The 27,025-nt window shown below is 39.5% G+C and overlaps 3 protein-coding genes across 8 annotated transcripts in view; 2 read left to right on the top strand and 1 right to left on the bottom strand.

Moving 5' to 3' along the window:
* Positions 1-185: 185 nt before the first annotated feature.
* cldn2 (claudin 2) lies at positions 186-5,018 on the top strand. 2 transcript variants are annotated; one of them, XM_062048927.1, is made up of 2 exons: positions 186-615; positions 4,057-5,018. In XM_062048927.1, the coding sequence occupies exon 2, from the start codon at positions 4,065-4,067 to the stop codon at positions 4,884-4,886; it is 822 nt and encodes a 273-aa protein (XP_061904911.1). In that variant the 5' UTR covers positions 186-615; positions 4,057-4,064; the 3' UTR covers positions 4,887-5,018. The 2 variants fall into 2 exon arrangements, with proteins under 2 accessions (XP_061904911.1, XP_061904910.1); XM_062048926.1 differs by having other exon boundaries at positions 188-615; positions 4,028-5,018.
* A 2,996-nt stretch (positions 5,019-8,014) lies between these two features.
* Positions 8,015-27,025, bottom strand: part of rbm41 (RNA binding motif protein 41) — an 88,254-nt gene continuing 69,243 nt past the window's right edge. The window contains exons 1-7 of one of the 4 annotated variants that reach the window (XM_062048921.1): positions 13,200-13,272; positions 12,286-12,402; positions 10,858-11,059; positions 10,574-10,778; positions 10,048-10,496; positions 8,467-8,614; positions 8,023-8,379 (exon numbers count right to left, since the gene is read on the bottom strand). In XM_062048921.1, coding sequence (XP_061904905.1) covers positions 8,258-8,379; positions 8,467-8,614; positions 10,048-10,496; positions 10,574-10,778; positions 10,858-11,059; positions 12,286-12,402; positions 13,200-13,207 — 1,251 coding nt within the window. In that variant the 5' untranslated portion in view covers positions 13,208-13,272 and the 3' untranslated portion in view covers positions 8,023-8,257. Of the gene's footprint in view, positions 8,380-8,466; positions 8,615-10,047; positions 10,497-10,573; positions 10,779-10,857; positions 11,060-11,694; positions 12,258-12,285; positions 12,403-13,199; positions 13,273-27,025 lie in introns of those variants that run through there. The other 3 variants (XM_062048920.1, XM_062048919.1, XM_062048922.1) reach the window with 3 other exon arrangements.
* klf8 (Kruppel like factor 8) overlaps positions 13,898-27,025 on the top strand; it is a 100,760-nt gene continuing 87,632 nt past the window's right edge. The window contains exon 1 of one of the 2 annotated variants that reach the window (XM_062048925.1): positions 13,898-14,295. In XM_062048925.1, coding sequence (XP_061904909.1) covers positions 14,269-14,295 — 27 coding nt within the window. In that variant the 5' untranslated portion in view covers positions 13,898-14,268. The remainder of the gene's footprint in view (positions 14,296-27,025) is intronic. The other variant, XM_062048924.1, reaches the window with a different exon arrangement.

Raw genomic sequence — 27,025 nt, 5'->3', positions numbered from 1 at the left:
TTTGTTTATGTTTTAGTACTTTTTTTTCCTTCTCTGTGCTGCCTGATTAACATGCAGTGTGAGCGGATAATGTCTCTCTGTGATTTTTACAATAGAGGCCTCAGTTCCCCCCAATGTGTGGACGTTGGCCCTCATGGGGCAGGCTGCTTCGCACAGGAAGTGGCTGGATTACGCCGCTTTAATCCCATTAGGATGCCATGTGAGGCCAGGGGACTACAAAGAATGGAAAAGCACAATCTCAGGTGGAAGGTACTCCTGTTTGGTTGTCTTTCTCGACGGCGTGTCAAAGGTCACAGGGTTTTTTTTAGGTAGCCGAAAAGAGAATGATTAACCGGACTGTCAAGCAGGGAGCGTGTTTTTGACAGGAGGTGATGGCCCGGATGGCGGCGAGCATCTGACCACGACACGGAGATGTGCGAGAACACGGGACGCCACAAGAGCCTATTGTCCCGTCCATAAAATATGTTGTTTTTTTTGCTCAAGTGACTTTTACAATGCAAACATGCTAACGTCTTAAGGATAAGAAGACGGAAGAAGTAGTATAAACAACAGGAATAACTGTTGCCTTCAACCCCATCATCGGGAAGCAAAGGGACGCGAATAATATAATACACAGTAAGTCAATTTACCTACTGTATATTGAAGTCACACGTTACAAAGATCAGTTAAACTTACTGAAGTGTATTATATATTGTAAAATATTGACATAGAGAAAGAAGGCTTGCATATACAGTAAACACTTTTTAAAGTGAAAACTTTGATGATCAAATTAATTAAAAAGCTAACCAGCTACTTAGTTTGCTATAAGTAGATATACAGTAAATATATCTTATTGTTTATATACTGAACTGCAGTGAAGTGCGAACATAAACTCTAAATATGTCTCACTTGAACTATGATATACAAGTATATCAGTGTTATTCCAATCATGTTTCAACATTTGCTAAATGTTGGATGGCCCTTGCCTGTTTGTCCGCATGTCACAGTTAAAAATGTTTACAGAAACATTTTATATAAAATACAGGCCAAAAGTTTGGACTCACTTTCCCATTTCAATGCATTTTCTTTATTTTCATGACTATTTACATTGTAGATTGTCACTGAAGGCATCAAAACTATGACACACCTGTGAAATGAAAACCATTTCAGGTGACTACCTCTTGAAGCTCATCGAGAGAATGCCAAGAGTGTGCAAAGCAGTAATCAGAGCAAAGGGTGGCTATTTTGAAGAAACTAGAATATAAAACATGTTTTCAGTTATTCCACCTTTTTTTGTTAAGTACATAACTCCACATGTGTTCATGCATAGTTTTGATGCCTTCAGTGACAATCTAAAATGTAAATAGTCATGAAAATAAAGAAAACGCATTGAATAGTCATGAAAATAAAGAAAACACATTAAATGAGGAGAAGGTGTGTCCAAACTTTTGGCCTGTACCGTACATGAGAAACAGTATTGGTCCAAGGACTGATCCTTGTGGTACTCCACAACTAATATTATGTAAGGCAGACTCTACTATATATCATCATTTTCTACAGCCTGTGTAATAAGTGACATTATTCTTGGTAAACAAACTGCAAACAAGTGCACTGCAAAAACAACGGCCGCATAATTTACGGTAAAAAAAAATTCTGTCGCCAGAATTTTGCGGCATAAACAACAGGGGTACCTTTTTTTCCATTTGAAGTATTACACTGTAAAAACGACCGTGGTTCTTACATTAAAAACTGGCAACTCTGTTGGCAGAATTTTATCGGAAAAACGACAGTGGTACAGTATTACACTGTAAAAACGATAGCCGTAGATTGTACGGTAAAAGAATGGCAGCTCGATTGCCAGAATGTTACAGTTAAAATGACAGCTATACCATTTTTCCATTGTATTACCCTGTAAAAACACCAATCGTAGATTTACAGGAAACAACTGGCAGGTGAGTCGCCAGAATTTTATCGTGAAAATAATAGCGATACAATTTTACAGTAATATACTGTGAAAATAACTATAGATTTAATGGTTAAAAAAATGGCAGCTGTGTTGCCAGAATTTGACCAAAAAAATAACAGTGGTACGGTTTTCCCGTTTACAGTATTAAACCATAAAAACAATGACCGGAGAGTTAACGGTAAAAAAGGCAGCTTTGTCAGCAGAATTTGATTGTAAAAAAACAGTGCTACAATTTTTCTATTTACTGTCATAACTCTGTAAAAATACCAACCGTAAATTTCACGGGAAAAAAAAGACAGCTGTACAGTTTTTCCCATTTACAGTAATACACTGTAAAAACAATTACCATAGATTTTACAGTAAAGGACTGGCAGCTCTGTCACAAAATCTTTTAAAAAATGATAGTAGTATCGTTTTTCCATTTTAAGTATTACACTGTAAAAACAACGCCCGCAGATTTACGGTAAAACACTGGCAGGTTAGTCGCTAGAATTTTATCATGACAATAACAGCGGTACAGTTTTTCCATTTCCTGTATTGAACTGTAAAACCAATGATTGGTGATTTAACGGTAAAAAATGGCAGCTTTGTCGGCAGAATTTTACCGTAAAAATAACAGCCGCACCGTTTTTCCATTTACAATATTACACTGTAAAAACAACCACCATGGGTTTGACGGTAAAAAATTGGCGGATCAGTTGCCTTAAATCTACCATATAAATTACAGCGTCACTGTTTATCTTTATACAGTATTATACTGGAAAAAATTGCTGTAGATTTAAGGGTAAACAATGGCAGCTCTGTCGCCAGGTTTACCATAAAATAACATTAGCACCATTTTCCCATTTAAAGTAAGAATTAGCTGTAAAGCCCCCCCCCCCAGTATAATTTTAAGGTAACATTCTGGAGATTAAACTGCCAGTTTAACCATAAAATCGACAAATTAACAATTTTTTAAATATACATTTTTCAGTTTTAAATTGAATAAAAAACTATTTGAAAGTAAATATCAAACATAAATAAATAAATAAAGAATTTAAAAAATACTTCTTTGTTTACCGTGTGCATAGCTGAGGCACAGTACTCTGGCTCACCGTGAGGGGGCGCATGTGAGCTGGCAGGTGCTTGGGAAAGCTGGTGGGAGATTAATAAAAGTTAAAGAAAACAAAGGGGACTTTTACGACAAAGTAACAGAGCTTTTTCTGTACACAAATATAAGTAAGCCCCACGAAAGTGTTTTAGTTTTATAACAAAAAATGAAATGAGATTAAGAAATATTTAAAAACAATTAGGGATGTCCGATAATGGCTTTTTGCCGATATCCGATATTCCGATATTGTCCAACTCTTTAATTACAGATACCGATATCAACCGATACCGATATCAACCGATATATGCAGTCGTGGAATTAACACATTATTATGCCTAATTTGGACAACCAGGTATGGTGAAAATAAGGTACTTTTTAAAAAAAATTGTAAAATAAGATAAATAAATTAAAAACATTTTCTTGAATAAAAAAGAAAGTACAACAATATAAAAACAGTTACATAGAAACTAGTAATGAATGAAAATGAGTAAAATTAACTGTTAAAGGTTAGTACTATTAGTGGACCAGCAGCACGCACAATCATGTGTGCTTACGGACTGTATCCCTTGCAGACTGTATTGATATATATTGATATATAATCTAGGAACCAGAATATTAATAACAGAAAGAAACAACCCTTTTGTGTGAATGAGTGTAAATGGGGGAGGGAGGTTTTTTGGGTTGGTGCACTAATTGTAAGTGTATCTTGTGTTTTTTATGTTGATTTAATAAAAAAACCAAAAAAAAAAAAAACCAAAAAAAACCTGATACCGATAATAAAAAAAACGATACCGATAATTTCCGATATTACATTTTAACGCATATATCGTCCGATAATATCGGCAGGCCGATATTATCGGACATCTCTAAAAACAATATTTTCACGTAAAGTCAGTGCTTCATCACTGTCCTTTTGATGCATGGTCACCTAACCTTTCTAGCTAAGTCGTTAGTTGGCTGTAGCGTGACGGACTGACTAATTAAAGAAACAGAGTTTCTATTCCTTGTGAACCCCCAACAGAGGTCACCATGGGGTCGGCAGCCCTAGAGCTAATGGGCTTCGTCTTGGGCTCGATGGGGATGCTGGGAACCCTGGTGGCCACAGTGCTCCCCTACTGGCAGATCTCTGCACACATCGGCTCCAACATCGTGACAGCGGTCGCCAACACGAAGGGCCTGTGGATGGAGTGCGTCTACATGAGCACGGGCTCCTTCCAGTGCGACACCTACAACTCCATCTTGGCGCTGACGGGTGACCTGCAGGCGTCGCGCGCCCTCATGGTCATCTCCTTGGTGCTGTCCGTGCTGGGGGTCTTCATCTCAACTTTGGGGATGCAGTGCACTGTCTGCCTCGAGGGCTCCGGGGCGGTCAAGAGTCGGGTTGCGGGGGCCGGGGGTTGCCTCTTCCTCACAGCGGGCTTCCTGGCGCTCATCCCCCTGGCGTGGACCACGCACGAGGTGATCCAAACTTTCTACAGTCCAACCGTGCCCACCAGTATGAAGTTTGAGCTGGGCGAGTGCCTCTACCTGGGCCTGGCCTCCGCGCTGCTCTCCATGCTCGGGGGCGGAATGCTCAGCGCCTCCTGCTGCGAGGAGCAGGAGGGCGGCCGCGGGAGGAGGGGCGGTGGCTACCCTTACCCCGTCGGGGGCGGTGCCACGCTGGGCACAGGGGTGCGCCACAACCCGCAGGCCTACCGGAACCCCACGCTGCAGATGGGAGGAATAGGTGCAGCCAGCAGGGGGCAGACACTGATCCGAAGCGGCAGCGGAAGCTCGCACACGAGTACGCATGGCGGCCAGACGGTCAAAAAACCCCCGGCAAAAGGGTATGATGTCACAGGGTACGTTTGAGGCCATCGGGAAATGTGTCAACACCCCAATGCCACCAGACAAAATGACTATTTGAAAAAAAAGGAAACGTTTTGGGACTGTATAATTTTGTAATAAATACATTTTGGCCTTTTTGAAGTGCGTTTTCTTTAACAGGCTTACATTGCTCATGTGCATGAGTGGACGTCCCGTGGAGTAGATCATTTTTAGTTTTTACTACTTGTTTCATTACGAAAGATGGCGGTTATCATTAATAACTGGCAGGAGCAGCGATTGTATTAACTATGTGTTGCGCTCATGCGTGAACAAGAGTACCCATAGAATAATTATTTTGTCTTTTCGATATTTCCATTGTGAAAGATGGTGGTTGTCATTAATAACTGGCAGGCGGAACTATCGTATTACAGTAATTATATTCCCCCGTTGGCCGTGTGTGCATGTGCTCATGGGGTAGCTAGCCCGTCGTGGGCTTTGACTTTGTGGATTATTTCAAGTCTGTCGACTATGCACAGTGGTGGTTATCATTTGTAACTGTCGGGAGGAGTGATAGCATTACGTCAGTTATGTGACACATCCACATACAAGTCACATGCGCTTGTGTGTAAGCGAATGTACTGTAGGCTTTGACTTTGTGGATTATTTTTTGTATTTTCTAATTTTATTTTGAAAGGTCAGTTGTCATTAATAACAAACAGATATCGTATTACAGTAATTATATGCCCATGTTGCGTGTGCATGCATGTGCTCGTGTGGTAGCTAGCTCCATGTGGGCTTTGACTTTGTGGAATATTTTGAGTCTGTCCATTACGCACGATGGTGGTTATCATTTACAACTGTCGGGAGGAGAAAAAGCATTACGTCAGTTATGTGACTTATCCACAATGCAAGTCACATGCACTTGTGTGTGAGCAAATGTATCGTGTAGGCTTTGACTTTGTGTATTATTTTTTGTCTTTTCTACCTCCGTTGTGAAAGCTGTCGGTCATCATTAATAACAGGCAGGCGGAAAGATCGTATCGCTGTAATTATATGTCCACGCTGCGTCTGCGAGCATGTGCTTGTGTGGTAGCGAGCAACTGTGGGCTTTGACTTTGTGGATTATTTTTGGTCTTGTCTATTTTTCTTAACAAAAGGTGTCTATTATCATTAATAACAGGCAGGCGGAGCCATCGCATTACAGTAATTATATGCCCGCATTGCGTGCATGTGCTTGTGTGGTAGCGAGCATGCCGTGGGCTTTGACTTTGTGCATTATTTTGAGTTTGTCTAGTGCGCACGGTGGCGGTTATTGTTAGTGCCTGCCGGGAAGAATGATAGCAATATGTCAGTTATGTGACACAGTCATGAATCATGTTCACATGCCTGAGCGAATATATTTTAGGCTTTGTGGACTGTTTTTAGTTTTTTTGTTTATTTCCTTTGTGCAATATGGTGGTTATTTTTAATAACTGGCAGGGGAGTCAATTGCATTGTAGTATGTCTACGGTGCGTGTATGTGCGTGAGTGAACATACTGTGGTCTTTGACTTTTTGTATTATTTTGATTATATTTTACGCAAACTGGCGGGTTATCAGCTGTAACTCAGGCATGATCGCAATAGCTCCTCTATATGACCATTTAAAAAAAATGTTTTATTAAAAATATATTATTATATTATTTACTATATTTTTTGATTCATATTTATTTGTACTATATTATATTTATATTATTACATTTTGTTAAACAATATTTTTTGAATATAAAATTACCATAATAGTCTTACAATGTTAATCAAAAACTGGGCATTATTATGTTTTAAAAGGCATACATTTTGGGGGTATGAAAATCAAAATTTTATGTGTAGCAGGTGACCTACCAACCCACTAAGTTGTCGTTTTTCCAGCGAATCGCAAACCCTGAACTGAAGGCAAACAGAAACTGAAGAAAAACAAACTTGGGCACACAAAACCCTGTTCGATCCATCCTGTATGTGTTGACTCAACTTGACTGTTGGACCAACCACACAAACTAAACACAACGGTCTACTTAGTTCCTTTAGCCATGGCAAATGAACTCTTTTAAAATAACAATGTATTAATAGTCAAACCATGAACCCTAAGCTAAATTCCACAAATTCCAAGAAGTGAGGGCAAAATGAGGAACATTCCCAACGTTCAAGTATATCACACTAACCAGAGTCTTGTATAGAGAGAGTACGTACTGGCCAACCCGGTTTCAGGCGATCTCCTCAATGCTTGGTCAAAAGGCACTCACATGACTACAGGGCGCTCTGACTGCTACAACTTTGAGCTGATGCTATGTGTCTGCGACGCTTCCTTGTTAGTTTTTCGACGTGTATAAATGTCATGTTGTGCAGCATGGGGCTGCTCAGCCCGCGAGAACCCGAAAAGAGGACAAGTATGGGAAGTGAAGGTTCATAAACAGCACAGGAGAGCCACCGATTAAAAGAGTAAAAGAAACCCAATTTTGGGTGTAATAATAGATAAAAAATAAACTGGAAATCTCATAAAAAATATGCAACATAAAGTGGCAAGAAATACGTCAATAATGAATAAAGCAAAATATGTTCTGGACCAAAAATCACTCCATATTCTCTACTGCTCACCAGTGTTACCATATCTGAGTTATTGGGCAGAAATATGGGTAAATAAGTACAAAAGTACACTTATTCATTTAGCATGTTACAAAAAAGAAAGATCGGTTATAATAATACATGAGTGATACGTACAATGATTACAAATACACCACAGTTGATATCCTTCACACTAAGTCACAATTTCTCCATCATTTTGGCGAAATGAGGATAATAAGGTATTTTTTTGGTCCTTCTTTGTGTTTTTTTTTTAATGTTTATTGCGCCGTCAGGTGCGTGTTATAGAGCCTGCTGTTCACATAACACTGCAAGAATGTAGCAGCAGAGTGCGTCAAATACGGCCGCAAAATTATACTTTCACGAAATAGAAGCATGTTTTGTTGTTTAAGAGCTGGAGTATGTTTAGAACTATGTATGTACATCTTATTTTGGTTTATTTCGTCAGAAAAACTTAAATATACGACAGCAACTGCATGATTCGGCGCACAGCCGCACACTTCCTTGGTAGCAAAAATGGCACCTGTTGTTTAGTTGGGCATACTCTCTTGTTACACGACTCTGACAATAACCAAACAACGCCATCTCGTGTACAAAAGTATAACTGCAATGACAAAAGTCACAACCTAAAAGTGGATCAGACAGGAATTTTTATTTTTAGTCTAGTATGCTTTAAATAATGTTTTGTAAAAACCACATAAATCATCCACATGTCCTAATTAACTGTAGGTACAAATATAATAGAAAAAAATGTCAATTTTGGCTGCTGAACAAATCTGAGAATGTTGTGTTGCGTTACTTTTTATTTCTTCTTCTCTTCCTGTTCAGCTTCCTTTCGCTCACGGCCAAATTCAACCACCAAAGGTTTCCCTAACAAACGGTATCCATGGACCAGCTGCAAAGCTTTCTGGGCTGTTTCAGTGTCTGCCAAATGGCACATAAAACACACACAAATACAGTACATCATATTTTAATATATTAAAGACAATAGAAAAATCTTGGAGGTGTCACCTGGTAGGGTGATGAAGGCCTGCCCCTTCATTCGTCCCGTAAGGAGTCGGTAAAGCACCGGGGGACCGCTCGCCCCCTCGAACCGGGAGAACAGCGCCACCAGCTGGGCCACTGATGCCTGTGCGCTCAGGTTCTTTACAAACAAAACCTGCAGTCAGACAAGCAAAAATAAAGGACGAGTGTGAACTCACCTACAGTGTATATAGTTTGAATAATGTGGAATTTTATTGCCATTTACTGAAAAAAAGATTAAAGAGACTATTGATTTATTAAAATGTCTTACTTATCCTCTTAGTGCCTACAGTTAAATATATATTATTATTTAATTTAAATATACTATAAAAGCACCTATTTTAAATATAAGAAACACTTAATAAAAATGATTTCAATACTGCATGTCATTTATCTATGGGTAGATAATACATACAATTAATATTTACATCACTTGTTTAAAATTTGCATTCATTATAATGCATTGTCATAAAGTTCACAATTATGGTAATCAACAAGAGTAATTTAACATGTTGGTTGGTTGAAATGTACTTCGCACATGTAAACAGTTTCAATATGATACATCACATATTTTATATATTTTCATTTCTCATTACAGAATGTTCCAGAAAATGAGTAGGAAGAAGCAAGTAAATTAGTTAATAATCATATTAAATTATTTTTTTTACAGTATTAAACTACATAATAATTATCATTCTTTATAATAAAAATACCTGTTTTAAATATAAGATTTACTTAGTACAAATGATTGCAATATCTTCTTTATTTATAATTGGATGATAAATATAATTAAGTTGTTGAAAAAAAACATTCATTATAATGCATTATTTCAAAGTTCACAATGATGGTAATAAACAACATTAGTCATTTAACATGTTAGTAATTATGTGAATTTATTATTAAATTACTTAAGCAACATTCTATATTACAAAATACCTGTTTTAAATATATGTACTTAATAATAATGATTGCAATGTAACATTTATTTTTAAGTAGATAATACACATAACTAATATTCATATTATTTCTATTCATTATAATGCACCATCAAAAAGTTTACAATAATGGTAATTAACAACAATAATAATTTAACATGTTAGTATTTATATAAATTTATGTTTTTAAATTACATAATAGGCAACAAAAATGCCTGTTTTAAATATATGTAATTAATAAAAATTATTGCAATATCTCATGTATTTATAATATAATATTTATAATATCTATATCACTTGTTGAAAATAATCATGGATTATTATGCACCATCATAAAGTTCACAATGATGGTAATTGACACAAAAAGAAATCTTAACTGTTAGTAATTATATTAATTGATATGTTATTAAATTACATAATAATTGGCATTCTACTGTTGAATACCAATTTTTTTGAAGATGTATTTGTTGCATTTATGTGAGAATGACATACAACATATAGAACAAATATTATAAATATTTTTTATCTATCTGATGAATGAAACAAAATAATTGATAGTAAAATATAACATTAATAATTTTGGTGATACACTATGAAAAATATCAACATGTTAAAATGTTGTAAGAGTCCTTACTTTGGAGAGATTTCCAGGTTGGTAGTTCCTGAACCTCGGAATGCTTCGGATGCCCTCTTCAGTTTCCCTGTTTTCCAGGATTTCTTCCTCTGTCACCTCCGTGACCTCCCCTGTGACGGTCATCGGGCCGCCTGACTCCGCCCTCGCCGCTCCACAGAGACTGCCTATCGGCTGGCTTATGTTGATCACCACCGGGGGAGGTGGGTGCCCCTCAGACTGTTCTGATCTGCTACTATTTTCTTCCCGTAGCTCCTTTTGGGAGCTTTCCTCCGATTGGTCTCCCTGTGAGTCATGTGACCGCACAGATGTGGGTTCATGTGTGGGAATGGGAGATGTTCGAGGACCCTGGAGTGACGCTTGCTGCTTCTCCTTAGTGAGGAGATCTTTGTAGAGTGAGTCCATTGGATCTGAGGATGTCGCCCCCTGCTGGCCATCTTGGTTATTTTCACCTGGAGAGGAAAACGACATAAGCGGACATGTCATTTTTGAATGGATGAATTTGACTGTGGATTCCAGAAATATGTACCACAATGGTAAAGCGAAGCAAGGAAACCCAGGCGATCGTTTCCCTGGAAAAGCGCCTGTTCGATCTCCATCTCGCGGCGTGACAGCGCCCGACTAGCGGCGAAGCGCTGTGGGCGGGCCAGGATTTCCGCTCTGACTGCAATCTTGTCTCGGATCACTTGGAGGCGCTGTTGCTTGACGCCGGGAGCTGCACACACGCCGTGACACTACGGGCACACCACCATCACATCACGAGGAGAGTAACATTCTGATATTCCATCTGTACAGAACTGTTACTATTTTTACCTGCTCAGGTAGCTCCGGGTCGTCCCTGCTCTGCCACAGGAGGATCTCAGTGTCCGTGAGACCCAGCTCCCGCAGGCTGGCCAACTCCTGCTCTCCGTCCTGCAGGGCCCGGAACTGGGAGAGGCTCCTCACACCGGCCGCCTGCTCCCCAAAAGGCCGATAGAGCGCCGCCGGGGCAAAACATTGCTTCTTAGCCACGCATCTAGGCGAAATAACTTGTTAGTTTAAGTGAAATGTACAGTTTACCCACAGGAATGAAAGGAATTTGGAATAATCAGCCGTTCCATACTATATCTATAATGAAGTGGGGGCTTTACGCTGCTTTACATTCAGTTAAACCTGGGCCTGATAACAAATTTTGCTCGAGGATTTATTGCGGATAAACGATATTATTGTCAACATTATTTTGAGACCAAATTAAACACTGATGTAATGATGATGAATAATAATAATGCAAGTATACCCCCGTCAAATTCAATAAAGTTGAATTTCTTGTATGGTTCAACATTGTAAATGGAATGTAAACTTTTAAATATCTAATTTAAATAAAACAGACAAATCTTAAAAATAAAATATACACTGTCTGTAGCAAAATGTTGCACTTGAATAAAAATCACAACCAAAATCAATAAAATAGGTTCAGTCTCCGCTAAAGGGGAACTGCACTTTTTTGGGAATTTTGCCTATCATTCACAATCATTATGTAAGACAAGAATACATATGGTTTTCTTCTTTTATGCATTCTAAATAGTAAATAAATGCGGTCAAAAGTGTACAATGGAGCCTTTGGGAGTCACTCTATTCTGCCTATAAATCCCTTAAAAAACATCCAATCACCTCCATGTAATGTTGTAACAGGCATCCATCCATCCATCCATTTTCTACCGCTTGTCCCATTTGGGGTCACGGGGGGTGCTGGAGCCTATCTCAGCTGCATTTGGACGGAAGGCGGGGTACACCCTGGACAAGTCGCCACCTCATCACAGGGCCAACACAGATAGACATTTATATAATAACATTTAGTATTTACATATCTTGCTCATTTCAAGCAGACACAGCGCATTCATTTAAAAAACACATCTGGACGTTCATCCCTTTAAAGCCCCTTGACGAGGCTGTTCCTTCTTTTGGAATAAGTGTTGCTGAAAAAGGCCAAAGAAAAAGCAAAATAAAGCATACATTGTGTTACCTTTTTGTCCGTGTCGGACCGTGCAGTGGTTCAAACTCCTTTAAAGGCATATTTTCCCAAAAATATGTCAAATTGTACACCCCTTGGATTCCACTTGAGATGTCTACATTTGTGTGATAATAATTACCAAGGGATCCAAGAATGCTTTTTGTTGTTTTTGTTGCACTTGCCTGAATGCTTTGTTACAAGATCACTGTGGTATATTTTGATATAGTTTGTTCTTTGCATGCATTTCCTACCTGTCTATGTCGACATCAGTGTGGAGCTGCTGCAGGAGAAGGCCGTGCAGCTGCCGTTGTCCCTCCGTCTCCTGCTCCTCCAGCAGCGGGCCATCTTCACAAGACCGCCGGCTCACTCTATTACATCACAGAAGAGGAACAAATATTACTATGACAAAATTAAATAAGTGAGCTTTTTTTTTTTACACATTTTTCAGAAAAGGGTTCAGCATCAGGATCATTATTAAAGCACTATTTATTATTTATTTGTTCACTGTTCTGTTACAGAGAAAAAGGAAATTGGATAAAATTGCTGTGGTATGAAAAAGGGTAGGATTAAATAAGCTCTGCTTCTTCCTACTCCTTTTCGGACGTGCTGTAATGAAACTGGAAATATGTGACGAATTACATTGTATCGTATGCATGTTCGAAACAAACTGAACCTGAAACTGAACTATATGTTTGTGGAAAAAATAATTACAATGAATCCGCATTGAACTCTCTGTAGTTGAGTAATAACTGAACTCCCCCGGATCCCCAAATAAGGCAATACGCTATTTCATCATGACGTCATCCTCCCGTGAACCCAAGAAAGCGAGTAAAACTTACATTTGAGGACAGAAGTGCTACTAACTTAATCGTTCATAATTTATTCCAGACACGAACGCCAAACATAGCCGTGATAGAATGGTAGAATAATAAAGTGACAGAAATGGACGTCTACGCGACGTTAGCATGTACTGCAACCACAGCGAGAAGCTAAAGCTAGCCAAGTTATCCGCCACGGTAACAGCAAAACAGTAATGGCGGAGGTAATTACGTTAAATATAGCCGCGAATTACGTTTGTGTCGGTTATTATCATCATATTGGCTTCTCGATAAGTATACCTGAGACGACTTAATTAATGGGCTTCGAAAATACAAGTTGTGTTTACCTTCGCATGCTTCCGCGTTGGAGTTCCTATATCCGGTGTACGGTGCATCATGGGAAATGTAGTGAAACATAAAACATGCAGTATGGTCGACACCGCTAAGCATATATTGAGCTACAGTGTTTCACTATTGTTTTTTTTTTTTAAAAAAGGTCATTTTATATTCGTGACTTATTTTTTCCACTGTGTTTTAACGTTTTAATGCCCCCAGCACAGCCCGATTTAGTACTGTATGCATTTTCCATGCTGTAAAACGACACAGCTCGCTTTATTATAACGCATCCCCCCCACCCCCCCCCCCATGTTGCACCGGGTGTCATATTTATCAAATGCTGCAAAGCCTTTCCCTCCACTCGAAGCCCTCCCCGCCCTGTCACAGTGTCCTCAATTAGCCCGTGGATGACGTCAGTAAGGTGACATGGGTGCTTGCTCCACCAGCATCTTCCATGCATAACATAGGGGGGGGGGGGGGATGCAAAAAAAAAAAATAAAAAAAGCTGCAAATTCGGGATGCGGACTGATCCTGCTTTAACATGCATGCCCGTTCTCCTTGCAGCCGGTGTCGGGTCACCGGGCTCGCTGGAGGTATCTCCTCTGCAGGGGCTGCGCAGCAAGCGGAGCGACAAGAGATGAGGGGTGGGGACGCAGGGTGGGGTCACAAGCAGGGAGAGGCGGAGGAGGAAAAAGGCAGAGAGAGAGAGCCCAGCCCTTCTTGAAATACACGGCAACAACACGCTGACAAGGGAGGCGCGCACACACACACCCGTACTGACCGAGGCTCGGCTGCCGTTATTTTTTATTTTTGGTTGGGTGCAAAAAGAAGGGTCGCCTTTTCGACGCTGCGGATAACATGAACTGAACCGAAGAGGCAGGGATCCCGCTCCCATATCCCGAATATTCACTGTCAAGGTGGAAACCTGACCGCCCTCTTTTCCCATAAACCCCCTTCCTTTCTCCCTTTGCCCACATAGGAGTACACCCCCACCCCCCACGCACACACACACACACACACACACACACAAAAAAAAGCCCCCCTTCCCCGCTGGACTGCTCCACCCCTCCGGTCACCGAGATGCACACGGAGACCCGTAATAAAAAAGTAAGTACACATTATTATTATTATCATCACGCGTGTGCAAAATGTCCATTCGTGCGTTTTGTGTGTGTTTTTTTTTTTGTTCGGTGAGAGCGTGATCCGGCTCGGTAAAGGTCCGACATGCAGAGAGAGAGAGAGAGAGCTAGAGAGGGGCAGGGGGAGGAAACGGAAAGGCGCAATCTGCAGCTCACAGGACATCATCTTGATCTCTTAAAGGGCCAGTAGCCGCTTTTTGGCTCGCCTGCGCACTAGAGAATGGCCCAGGTTCACCCCCGCCCCCTCCCTCCCTCGCTCGTTCATTCATGTCCCCTCGACGATTAAAAACGCGAGTTAATTTCACGTTTTTTTTTTTTTTTTTTAAAAAAGATAACAGGCAACTTTAGTTAGGCTAGGTGTGGCGTGGGTTAAGTATTTTTTGATTCAGTTAGAAAAAATAAGTGAATTTCAGGCAAAAGTCAACCAAAAAAAAATGTCGGTAAATAAGCATCGTTTTTTTGCACACACTAGGGGTAATATTTTATTTATATTTTTTATAAATAGATAAAAAATCCATACAATACCACCAACATAGTAACCTTTACACGCCTTTCATCCAAATATGGTAACGCTACTTGAAGGCTGAGCCAATCAGAGCCCGCGATACTGAACAGCACGCTCTGATTGTTTTGGTCTCTATAACAATACTACTGTAGTATTGTTAGTTTTAGATCATGTGGCCATTTAATATGCTTGAAAATGCTTAATTAAGACCAAACATACGTAGAATATGCTTTAAAGGCCTACTGAAATGAATTTTTTTTATTTAAACGGGGATAGCAGATCTATTCTATGTGTCATACTTGATCATTTCGCGATATTGCCATATTTTTGCTGAAAGGATTTAGTATAGAACAACGACGATAAAGATTGCAACTTTTGGTATCTGATAAAAAAAAAAGGCTTGCCCCTACCGGAAGTAGCGTGACGTAGTCAGTTGAACATATACGCAAAGTTCCCTATTGTTTACAATGATGGCCGCATGAAGTGAGAGAGATTCGGACCGAGAAAGCGACAATTTCCCCATTAATTTGAGCGAGGATGAAAGATTTGTGGATGAGTAAAGTGCAAGTGAAGGACTAGTGGGGAGTTGAAGCTATTCAGATAGGGAAGATGCTGTGAGAGCCGGGGGTGACCTGATATTCAGCTGGGAATGACTACAACAGTAAATAAACACAACACATATATATACTCTATTAGCCACAACACAACCAGGCTTATTTTTAATATGCCACAAATTAATCCTGCATAAAAACACCTGCGTGTTTGTTACGCTAGCTCCTAGCTCCTCTGCTAGCTCCTAGCTCCATAGAACACGCCAATACAATTCAAACACCTGATCAACACACACAATCACTCAGCCCAAAAGACCGTTCACCTAACCCAAGGTTCATAAAGCTTATATATTTTTAAAAAGTTACGTACGTGACGCGCACATACGGTCAAGCTATCAAATGTTTAGCAGCCAAGGCTGCATACTCACGGTACCTGATATTCAGCTGGGAATGACTACAACAGTAAATAAACACAAGACATATATATACTCTATTAGCCACAACACAACCAGGCTTATATTTAATATGCCACAAATTAATCCTGCATAAAAACACCTGCGTGTTTGTTATGCTAGCTCCTAGCTCCTATGCTAGCTCCTAGCTCCATAGAACACGCCAATACAATTCAAACACCTGATCAACACACACAATCACTCAGCCCAAAAGACCGTTCACCTAACCCAAGGTTCATAAAGCTTATATATTTTAAAAAAGTTACGTACATACGCAAAAAAAAGTTGCGCACATACGGTCAAGCGATCAAATGTTTAGAAGCCAAAGCTGCATACTCACAGTAGCACGTCTGCGTCTTTGTCATCCAAATCAAAGTAATCCTGGTAAGAGTCTGTGTTGTCCCAGTTCTCTACAGGCGTCTGTGTATCGAAGTCAAAAGTCCTCCTGGTTAGAGTCTCTGTTATCCGAGTTCTTCCATCTTGACTGCATCTTTCGGGAATGTAAACAAAGAAGCGCCGGCTGTGTACTGTTGTTGCTGACTACGTTCGAAAAATACGTCCATTTCGCACCGACAACTTTCTTCTTTGCTTGCTCAGCTTCCTTCTCCATGATGCAATGAACATGATTGCAACAGATTCACGAACACAGATGTCCAGAATACTGTGGAATTATGAAATGAAAACAGAGCTTTTTCGTATTGGCTTCAATGTGGAAGGCATACCCGTGTTCGCCGGGCCACGTCACGCGCATACGTCATCCTCAGAGGCGTTTCGAACCGGAAGTTTAGCGGCAAATTTAAAATGTCACTTTATAAGTTAACCCGGCCGTATTGGCATGTGTTATAATGTTAAGATTTCATCATTGATATATAAACTATCAGACTGCGTGGTCGGTAGTAGTGGGTTTCAGTAGGCCTTTAAGGCAGGGGATCTTAGCCTTTTTGATCTCAGGGCCCAACTTTTCCATCACAGAGGGACCTGGGGCCCACTTAAATAATAACACTGAATTAGTAATCTTACTCATGATCTTCATCATATTCAATAATTATATCTAACCTACTTACAGGTTAAACCTGTAAACCTTATCAAATTATATTAAATCATGCGTTAATCACAAAGGTCAGGCTGATTACAAAAATAATATACTGCAAGAGAAGGGACTTACAAATACTGATAAAACTGTATTTACATACAATTACACAGTGCTAATATAAATCAATTAGTGCTAATATAAATCAATTCTAAATAAAATAATATTGAATAACAATAATATATACTTTTCTTCAATAAATTGTCAAACAAATGGAAGTGCAAATGAAAACAGCTTCACCGCTCTAGTCATAATTTTTGCGCTCGAGAAGCTTGTCTACGACTTTGTTTGATATTGTCATTATTGCCACACGTGGTGGAAAAGTGTATTACAATTGAGTAAGAAAGTGCTGAGGAACAGATATTTTTGGGCGGTCCTATAGGGGGCACTCGCGAACCAACAATGGCCTATGGCCAAGAAACAGTGGGACCACTGTATAGCAAATAACATGCGCTAAAAAAAACCCCCAAAATGTCGGTAAATAGCATAATTTTTTGCACACATTTTACAACGGTAGGGATAATATTTTATTCTTTTTTTATAGATGGATCAAAAATAAACAGCTTTTTAACATGCCCATGAAATAACACCAACATAGTAACCTTTTACACTACTTTAATCCAAATATGGTAACGCTACTTGAAGGCTGAGCCAATCAGAGCCCGCGATACTGAACAGCGCGCTCTGGTTGTTTTGGTCTCTATGCAGTGGCTAATACTTCTGTAGTATTGTTAGTTTTAGATCATGTGGCCATTTAATATGCTTGAAAGTGCTTAATTAAGATAAAAAATACGTAGAATAAGCTTTTTTAATTTACTGTATATATATATATATATATATATATATATATATATATATATATATATATATATATATATATATATATATATATATATATATATATATATATATATACATACATATGTTTGTTTTTTCTTTTAATATTCATATGTCTTACTTAGTTGTATTTTATTTTTTATCTCTACACATGGTTCTTACTATTTTACAAGTTTTATTATTTTTATTTTCCAACGTTCCTCAGATGAGCCATCTGCCTGAGGGGTTATCGGCCGTGCTTGTGGGGGGCGCTTTTGTGTCAGCGTCCTGGTGGCCATGGTCTGATGACCTCCTGGTGCAGATGGTTCCTGTGATAGTGTTTACTAACATGTCTCCTCTGTACTCAGCCATGCAATCATTTGTATATATTGTTGCATGTGTGTGTATGTTGTGTGTGTGTGTGTGTTTGCGTTTGGTATCTGTGTCCGTGCGTACGTATGTGATAATGGGGGATTTGGGTCACCATGGTATTGTTTTAACTTTGTAAAGCACTTTGCGTTGCAATTCTTTTATGTATGAAAAGCGCTTTATAAATAAAGTTTGATTGATTGATTGATTAAGGCAGGGGTTCTTAACCTTTTTGACCTCAGGGTCCAACTTTTCCATCACAGAGGGACCTGGGGCCCACTTAAATATATATTAGCACTGAATTAGTAATCTTACTCTTGATCTTCATCGTATTCAATAATTATATCTAACCTACTTCCAGTTTGACAGGGCACACCTTATCAAATGATATGAAACCATATGTTAATCACAAACATTCTTTTTAAGGCTTAGGTCAGGCTGATTACAAAAATAATATACTGCAAGAGAAGGGACTTACAAATACTGATAGACATGTATTTACATACAATTACACAGTGCTAATATAAATAAATTATAAATAAATCAAAATTGAATAACAATAATATATACTTTTCTTCAATAAATTGTCAAACAAATGTAAGTGCAAATGAAAATACAGCTTCACCGCTCTAGTCATAATTTTTGCGCTCAAGAAACTTCTCTATGACTTTAGCTCCAGACTTCTTCTGTTTGTTTGATATTGTCCATTATTGCCACAAGTGGTGGAAAAGTGTATTACAATTGAGTAAGAAACTGCTGAGAAACAATATATTTTTGGGCGGTCCTATAGGGGGCAACAATGACTTATGGCCAAGAAACACTGGGACCGACCACTGTATAGCAAATAACATGCGCTAAGAACTAGCATAACTAATAAACACAAATATACTCTATACAGTATATACACATTAAATGTTTGCATTCGGATGGAAGGCTAGGCAGGTGTACTTTGGGAACGCAATTAAATTGTTCAATTGTGTCATCACAGTTGTATACATAATACAGCAAAGTGAGATAATGTAATGTTTTTTTAAGCATATAGATAACTTTACTTTATGTCTTTTGAATTCTTTGAGGCATAAGTGGACATCTTTTTACTGTCTTGTGCTGCGTTCAGGACTGCTGGGAAGTAGGAATTCAGCTTCAGGTAAACATAAACAAAATACATAGCCGCCAGCTATGCTACTGTAGAGGTTACTATTTGGTTAGTAACTTTGTAATAATATATGAGAGCGATTAACATGCGCTAGTTGCTGGCACTTTTTAATTGATAAATACAATATATACTATTACATCTGCAATAACGAATACCATAGTTCGGTGGCAAAGATTTTTCTAAAATGTGTTTGAGAGAAAACAATGGCGGTGGGGTGATGCCACAGAGCTGTCAATCATTACCGATTGAACTGGACAAAGTTTAATCAAACTTTCAAGATTGTGTCTCATCACTAACAGACACACACACACACACACACACACACTTAACAGCTTGACACGGCGACAGGAGCGGACTGAGAAAAAACTCATCCCAGTCAAATAAAGTGGTCAGTTCTCTCTAATTTGTATAGAGCTATTAAATGGATCACAAAAGTGACATTTTAGAAGCACCTAATTGAAAAGAATCATCTGTCTGAGTCCACAGTGAGTTTACTAACTCGAGCCAGTGAATCGATGCAGCGGAATCATCTGATTCTCTTGTATACCTGATATTTCAGCCGATTTGAGAGAGTGAATCAATTTAAATGAATCATCTGAATCCACAGTGAGTTTACCAACTCGATCCAGTGAATCTGTTCAGCGGAATCATTTGATTTTTTTGTATAACTGATAGTTCAGCTTATTTGAGTGAGTGAATCAATTCAAAGGAATCATCTGAGTCCATAGTGGGTTAACTAACTCAAGTCAGTGAATCTATACAACTGAATCATCTGATTCGGTTATGTACTTGTCAGTTCAGCTGATTTGAGTCAGTGAATCAATTAAAACGAATCATCTGAGTCCACAGGGAATATAGTAACTCGAGTCGGTGAGTCGATTCAGAGTAATCATCTGGTCATGTTGTACATCTGGTAGTTCAGGTGGTTCGAGTCAGTAAATCAATTCAAACAAATGATCACTAACTCGAGTCAGTAAATCGATTCAAACATCCATCCATCCATCCTACCGCTTGTCCCTCTCGGGGTCGTACAAATCATCAAATTCTGCTGTACATCTTATTGCTCAACTTATTTGAGTCAGTGGACGGACTAAAATGAATCATCCGAGTTTACAGAGAATCTAGTAACTTGAGTCAGTGAATCGAATCAGTGAAGTATTTTTTTTTTCTATCTTGTTCCTTGTACGTTATTAGCAATGTGCAGCAATGGGAAAAAGCTGGAAAGTTCTGGAATCTTTTTAAGGCACTTCTCCTTTTACCTGATATGGGATAAGCTTGTTTCTAAGGATGGTTCTGTATTTTGGTATCAGGTGGCTGAGCGGATGACTGGTTCGTTGGCCAGTTGGCTGCTTCTGTGTGAGTGTGTGTGTGTTCTTGTATTACTACCCTTCTTGAGACATCAACAAGGAAAAGTACCTTCTATATGAGAACCGGTGAACAAGTTAGGACCGAAATCATGGTTCCAATACGGAAAACCATTGCATCTAATAGTAAGCAAAATACTAGAGTCCGTGAACATTGCTCCAAAGCCAGGATTTTTTTGTTGATTTAATGTGCATACAAAAGTAAACATTGACAGATGCAAAGGCAGCAATATATGATAAAACAAGCTGCAGAAGGACTTCCCTATTCATCCCCGAAAAAAACCGCCAGGTGAACAGCGGATTTTACGATTTCCGGTGCTGACGTAAGACAACCCCCGTCCCATATGTGACCATAGGATGAACAAATACTAAGGTACTAAGAATATAGTGTCCATTGACAGTTAGCTTTTACAGCTGGGTTGCCCAAAGTGTGGCACAGGGGCCATCTGTGGTCCGTGACTCGTTTGTCATCGGCCTCAAGCACGTTACAAAAAAATAGAGATCTCATTTGCAGCCCTGGTGGTGAAATCTATCAAAATTAGGGTGGTCCCAAAAAGGAGGGATTTTTCAAATTGACTGTGTGTCGGTTTTAAAAGTGCTCCCCCTCTGGTCAACATATGAAATAACAAGTGTGTGTAAGAAATGGAAATGCGTCTCCTTTGGCCAAAATTAACTTAAAAAATTTAATAAATATGTATATAGAGACATACTGTAATAACTTAAAGTAAGTAACGGACTGAATTTGGCAAAAGAGCTTTTGGCATTGCTGCCCCTATGGCATGGAATGAATTGCAGACGAAACTGAAACTTACAGAACTACTTCCATTTGGAGCCTTCCGTTCTGTCCTGAGGGACAAACAGCGAGAGACGTTTGCACAGTGCCTGTGTTTTTAAAGATGTAAATCTCTGTTGTTTTACAGTTCTCTTATGTATTTTAAAATGTATGTCTTAATGTATTTATTTTGAAACTGCTCTGTGACATGTGCTGTTGACCTCTTGGCCAGGTCACCCTTGTGAAAGAGATCTTGATCTCAATGGGTTTTCTTATCTGGTTAAATAAAGGTTCTAAGTAATGAAGATTACAAAATAACTAAAAGCTTACCTTTTTTTTATATTTGCATAGTATGTATATATTATTAATGTTGTAAATACAAATCTTTATATATCTAGAAAGGGTGGTCCTAGAGAGGTAGGCATTTTTCTGAGGTCTCAAGAAGGTAACAAATACAAACCCCGTTTCCATATAAGTTGGGAAATTGTGTTAGATGTAAATATAAACGGAATACAATGATTTGCAAATCATTTTCAACCCATATTCAGTTGAATATGCTACAAAGACAACATATTTGATGTTCAAACTCATAAACATTTTTTTTTGTGCAAATAATCATTAACTTTAAAAATTTGATGCCAGCAACACGTGACAAAGAAGTTGGGAAAGGTGGCAATAAATACTGATAAAGTTGAGGAATGCTCATCAAACACTTATTTGGAACATCCCAAAGGTGAACAGGCAAATTAGGAACAGGTGGGTGCCATGGTTGGGTATAAAAGTAGATTCCATGAAATGCTCAGTCATTCACAAACAAGGATGGGGCGAGGGTCACCACTTAGTCAACAAATGCGTGAGCAAATTGTTGAACAGTTTAAGAAAAACCTTTCTCAACCAGCTATTGCAAGGAATTTAGGGATTTCACCATCTACGCTCCGTAATATCATCAAAGGGTTCAGAGAATCTGGAGAAATCACTGCACGTAAGCAGCTAAGCCCGTGACCTTCGATCCCTCAGGCTGTACTGCATCAACAAGCGACATCAGTGTGTAAAGGATATCACCACATGGGCTCAGGAACACTTCAGAAACCCACTGTCAGTAACTACAGTTGGTCGCTACATCTGTAAGTGCAAGTTAAAACTCTCCTATGCAAGGCGAAAACCGTTTATCAACAACACCCAGAAACGCCGTCGGCTTCGCTGGGCCTGAGCTCATCTAAGATGGACCGATACAAAGTGGAAACGTGTTCTGTGGTCTGATGAGTCCACATTTCAAATTGTTTTTGGAAACTGTGGACGTCGTGTCCTCCGGACCAAAGAGGAAAAGAACAATCCGGATTGTTATAGGCGCATAGTTGAAAAGCCAGCATCTGTGATGGTATGGGGGTGTATTCGTGCCCAAGACATGGGTAACTTACACATCTGTGAAGGCGCCATTAATGCTGAAAGGTACATACAGGTTTTGGAGCAACATATGTTGCCATCCAAGCAACGTTACCATGGACGCCCCTGCTTATTTCAGCAAGACAATGCCAAGCCACGTGTTACATCAACGTGGCTTCATAGTAAAAGAGTGCGGGTACTAGACTGGCCTGCCTGTAGTCCAGACCTGTCTCCCATTGAAAATGTGTGGCGCATTATGAAGCCTAAATTACCACAACGGAGACCCCCGGACTGTTGAACAACTTAAGCTGTACATCAAGCAAGAATGGGAAAGAATTCCACCTGAGAAGCTTAAAAAATGTGTCTCCTCAGTTCCCAAACGTTTACTGAGTGTTGTTAAAAGGAAAGGCCATGTAACACAGTGGTGAACATGCCCTTTCCCAACTACTTTGGCACGTGTTGCAGCCATGAAATTCTAAGTGAATTATTATTTGCAAAAAAAAAAAAAAAAGTTTATGAGTTTGAACATCAAATATCTTGTCTTTGTAGTGCATTCAACTGAATATGGGTTGAAAAGGATTTGCAAATCATTGTATTCCGTTTATATTTACATCTAACACAATTTCCCAACTCATATGGAAACGGGGTTTGTACAAGAGTGTGTGTGTGTGTGCCAAAGACAGGATGAGATAAATGAGCACCAGGTAAGACGACACAGTGTAAAAAATGGGCCGCGTGCTTCAGGGCCAACCTTGAGGGTCACCGCTGGCGGGTGGTGCCTCGCTCGGGTCGCCGTGTCGACGGCGTCCCTGAGAATTAACGACGAGCGTGCGGTCGGCCCGGCGTGAAGCAGAACGCGCAGCTGAGGGACAAAAATATTTGGAAGCGCTCTCAGAATGGGTTCACCTTATATTGAGGAAGATGTTTTTTGGGGCCATAAATGAGGTGAGAGGTTGTGTCATTTCCTCCTAGAAGTAACCGGAAAAGTCAGGAGGAAGTGTTTTGTTTAGTTTTTTTCCCCCCTGAATTTGCTGGTCAGCCTCGCTGCTCTAGGACTTCTTCTTGAATTCTATTAATAGACACACAGCTGAGTTTCTACGCTGAATGCAGAGCATCGCCGGCTCATTCTTTATTCAAAATAACTCTTCTTCGCATAAATTGGCGTCGGATATGAGACGGCAGATTTGGTCCAGATTTGAGAGAATAAAGAGAGAATAACATTAGCACAAAATATAATTAGAATTCGTTCTAAAATTATATACAATTGGTATGTACTTCTGTACACACCCAGTAATCCAACACTTTCAGGTGGCGCCATTAAAAACACAGAAAGGAAAAAAAATAATTCCAAGGTAGCGTTTTGCTAACATGTCTGGCTTTGGCAAAGACAAATAATCCCTTGGCTAGCGTTTAATTAATGTAACAGATATAAAGCTGCCCAACAAACGTAACAATTTCCCCTTTGACCTCAGATAACCTTAAAAAAAAAAAAAGATGGCAGATTATCTCGAAGCAACCTAGCTAGCATGTGGAGCCTTCGGCTACGTCCGCCATCTTGAGTGTATAACGGGAAAAAGTAAGGGTTTTGATGGATTGATTGATTGAAACTTTTATTAGTAGATTGCACAGTGAAGTACATATTCCGTACAATTGACCACTAAATGGTAACACCCGAATAAGTTTTTCAACTTGTTTAAGTCGGGGTCCACTTAAAGGCCTACTGAAAGCCACTACTACCGACCACGCAGTCTGATAGTTTATATATCAATTATGAAATCTTAACATTGCAACACATGCCAATACGGCCGGGTTAACTTATAAAGTGCAATTTTAAATTTCCCGCTAAACTTCCGGTTCGAAACGCCTCTGAGGGTTGACGTATGCGCGTGACGTCAATCATTGAAACGGAAGTATTCGGACACCATTGAAGTCAATACGAAATAGCTCTGTTTTCATCTCATTATTCCACAGTATTCTGGACATCTGTGTTGGTGAATCTGTTGCAATTTGTTCATTGCATTATGGAGAAAGAAGCTGAGCAAGCAAAGAAGAAAGTTGTCGGTGCGAAGTGTCTATTTTGCGAGGGAAGTCAGCAACAACACGTACACGTGCGCTTCTTTGTTTACATTCCCCAAAGATGCAGTCAAGATGGATGAACTCGGACAACAGAGACTCTTACCAGGAGGACTTTGATTTGGATACACAGTTGCGATAACGTGAGTACACAGCTGCGCTTCCAAACATTTGATCGCTTGCTATAACTAGCTCGAGCTAGTAGCTAGGAGCTAGGAGCTAGCATAAGAATTAATTTGTGGCATATTAAATATAAGCCTGGTTGTGTTGTGGCTAATAGAGTATATATATGTCTTGTGTTTATTTATTGTTGTAGTCATTCCCAGCTGAATATCAGGTCCCACCCGCGCGCTTCCAAACATTTGATTGCTTGCCAGTACGTGCGTGTCATGTACGTAACTTTGATTAAATATATAAGCTTTATGAACCTTGGGTTAGGTGAACGGTTGTTTGGGCTGAGTGAGTGTGTGTGTTGTGCAGGTGTTTGAATTGTATTGGCGGGTTATATATACAGGATCCCGTCCATATTACCCCCTCGAGCTATAACTAGCTCGAGCTAGTAGCTAGGAGCTAGGAGCTAGCATAACAAACACCTAGGTGTTTTTATGCGGGATTCATTTGTGGCATATTAAATATAAGCCTGGTTGTGTTGTGGCTAATAGAGTATACATATGTCTTGTGTTTATTTACTGTTGTAGTCATTTCCAGCTGAATATCAGGTCACCCCCGGCTCTCACAGCATCTTCCACTCCCCACTAGTCCTTCACTTGCACTTTCCTCATTTAAAAATATTTCATCCTCGCTCAAATTAATGGGGAAATCGTCGCTTTCTCGGTCCGAATCTCTCTCACTTCATGCGGCCATCATTGTAAACAATAGGGAACTTTGCGTATATGTTCAACTGACTACGTCACGCTACTTCCGGTAGGGGCAAGCCTTTTTTTATCAGATACCAAAAGTTGCGATCTTTATCGTCGTTGTTCTATACTAAATCCTTTCAGCAAAAATATGGCAATATCGCGAAATGATCAAGTATGACACATAGAATAGATCTGCTATCCCCGTTTAAATAAAAAAAAATCATTTCAGTAGGCCTTTAAATTGATTCATGATACAGATATATACTATCATCATAATACAGTCATCACACAAGATAATCATCAGAGTATATACATTGAATTATTTACATTATTTACAACCCGGGGTGTGGGATATGGAGGGGGGTGTTAGGTTTGGTTGGTATCAACACTTCAGTCATCAACAATTCCATCATCAGAGAAATGGACATTGGAACAGTGTAGGACTGACTTGGTAGGATATGTACAGCAAGTAGTGGACACAGAGAGAGAGATCAGAAAGCATAAGAAAAAGTGTCTACATTTGATTATTTACATTTGATTATTTACATTTGATTATTTACAATCCGAAGAGGTATGATGTGGAAGGGAGGGTGTTAGTATGATTGATTCGGTGACCTTTAACCCCCTGTAATCTGTTCATTTTGTGTTGGATATCCCCTAGAATCAATATGGTTCTTTTCTAGACATTGAACCTGAACATTTGAGGGAGATGAGCGTCAACAACCTTTACATCGCGCCAAATTGTGTGCGAACCACGTCTCGGCATATGTACACGCCATTCATCCATTTTGCTTGATGACGTCACCTGCGGTGCACGCACATCCTGTTTTAAATCATGTCCACACGACGCGGCCATTTTGAAGGGCTTCGACGGCGAGAAGCGCTTCTCACGAGTTTATGTCCACAGTAGTCGGAGCTGTGTCAGAGCCTATCTTAGAGACCACTCTGTGTGGTCAGAAACGCTTTAAAATGTGCCCAAACTATCACTGTCTCGCTGTATAGCTTTGAGCTAGCGTTTTAGTTAGTTAGCTATAAAATAAACAGTCATTCTTGTGGCCAAACAGCTCAATCTGACATCACATGGACAAAGATAAGACCTTCTGGAGGAAAGTTCTGTGGTCAGATGAAACAAAAATTTGGCCACAATACCCAGCAATATGTTTGGAGGAGAAAAGGTGAGGCCTTTATCCAAGGATCACCTTTCCTAACGTCAAGCATGGTGGTGGTAGTATTATGATCTGGGCCTGTTTTGCTGCCAATAGAACTGGTGCTTTACAGAGAGTAAATGGGACAGTAAAAAAGGAGGA

The sequence above is a fragment of the Entelurus aequoreus genome, linkage group LG05 (assembly GCF_033978785.1).
Source record: "Entelurus aequoreus isolate RoL-2023_Sb linkage group LG05, RoL_Eaeq_v1.1, whole genome shotgun sequence".
In the NCBI taxonomy this organism is placed as follows: Eukaryota; Metazoa; Chordata; class Actinopteri; order Syngnathiformes; family Syngnathidae; genus Entelurus; species Entelurus aequoreus.
This window is presented reverse-complemented; position numbering and strand designations above follow the sequence as displayed.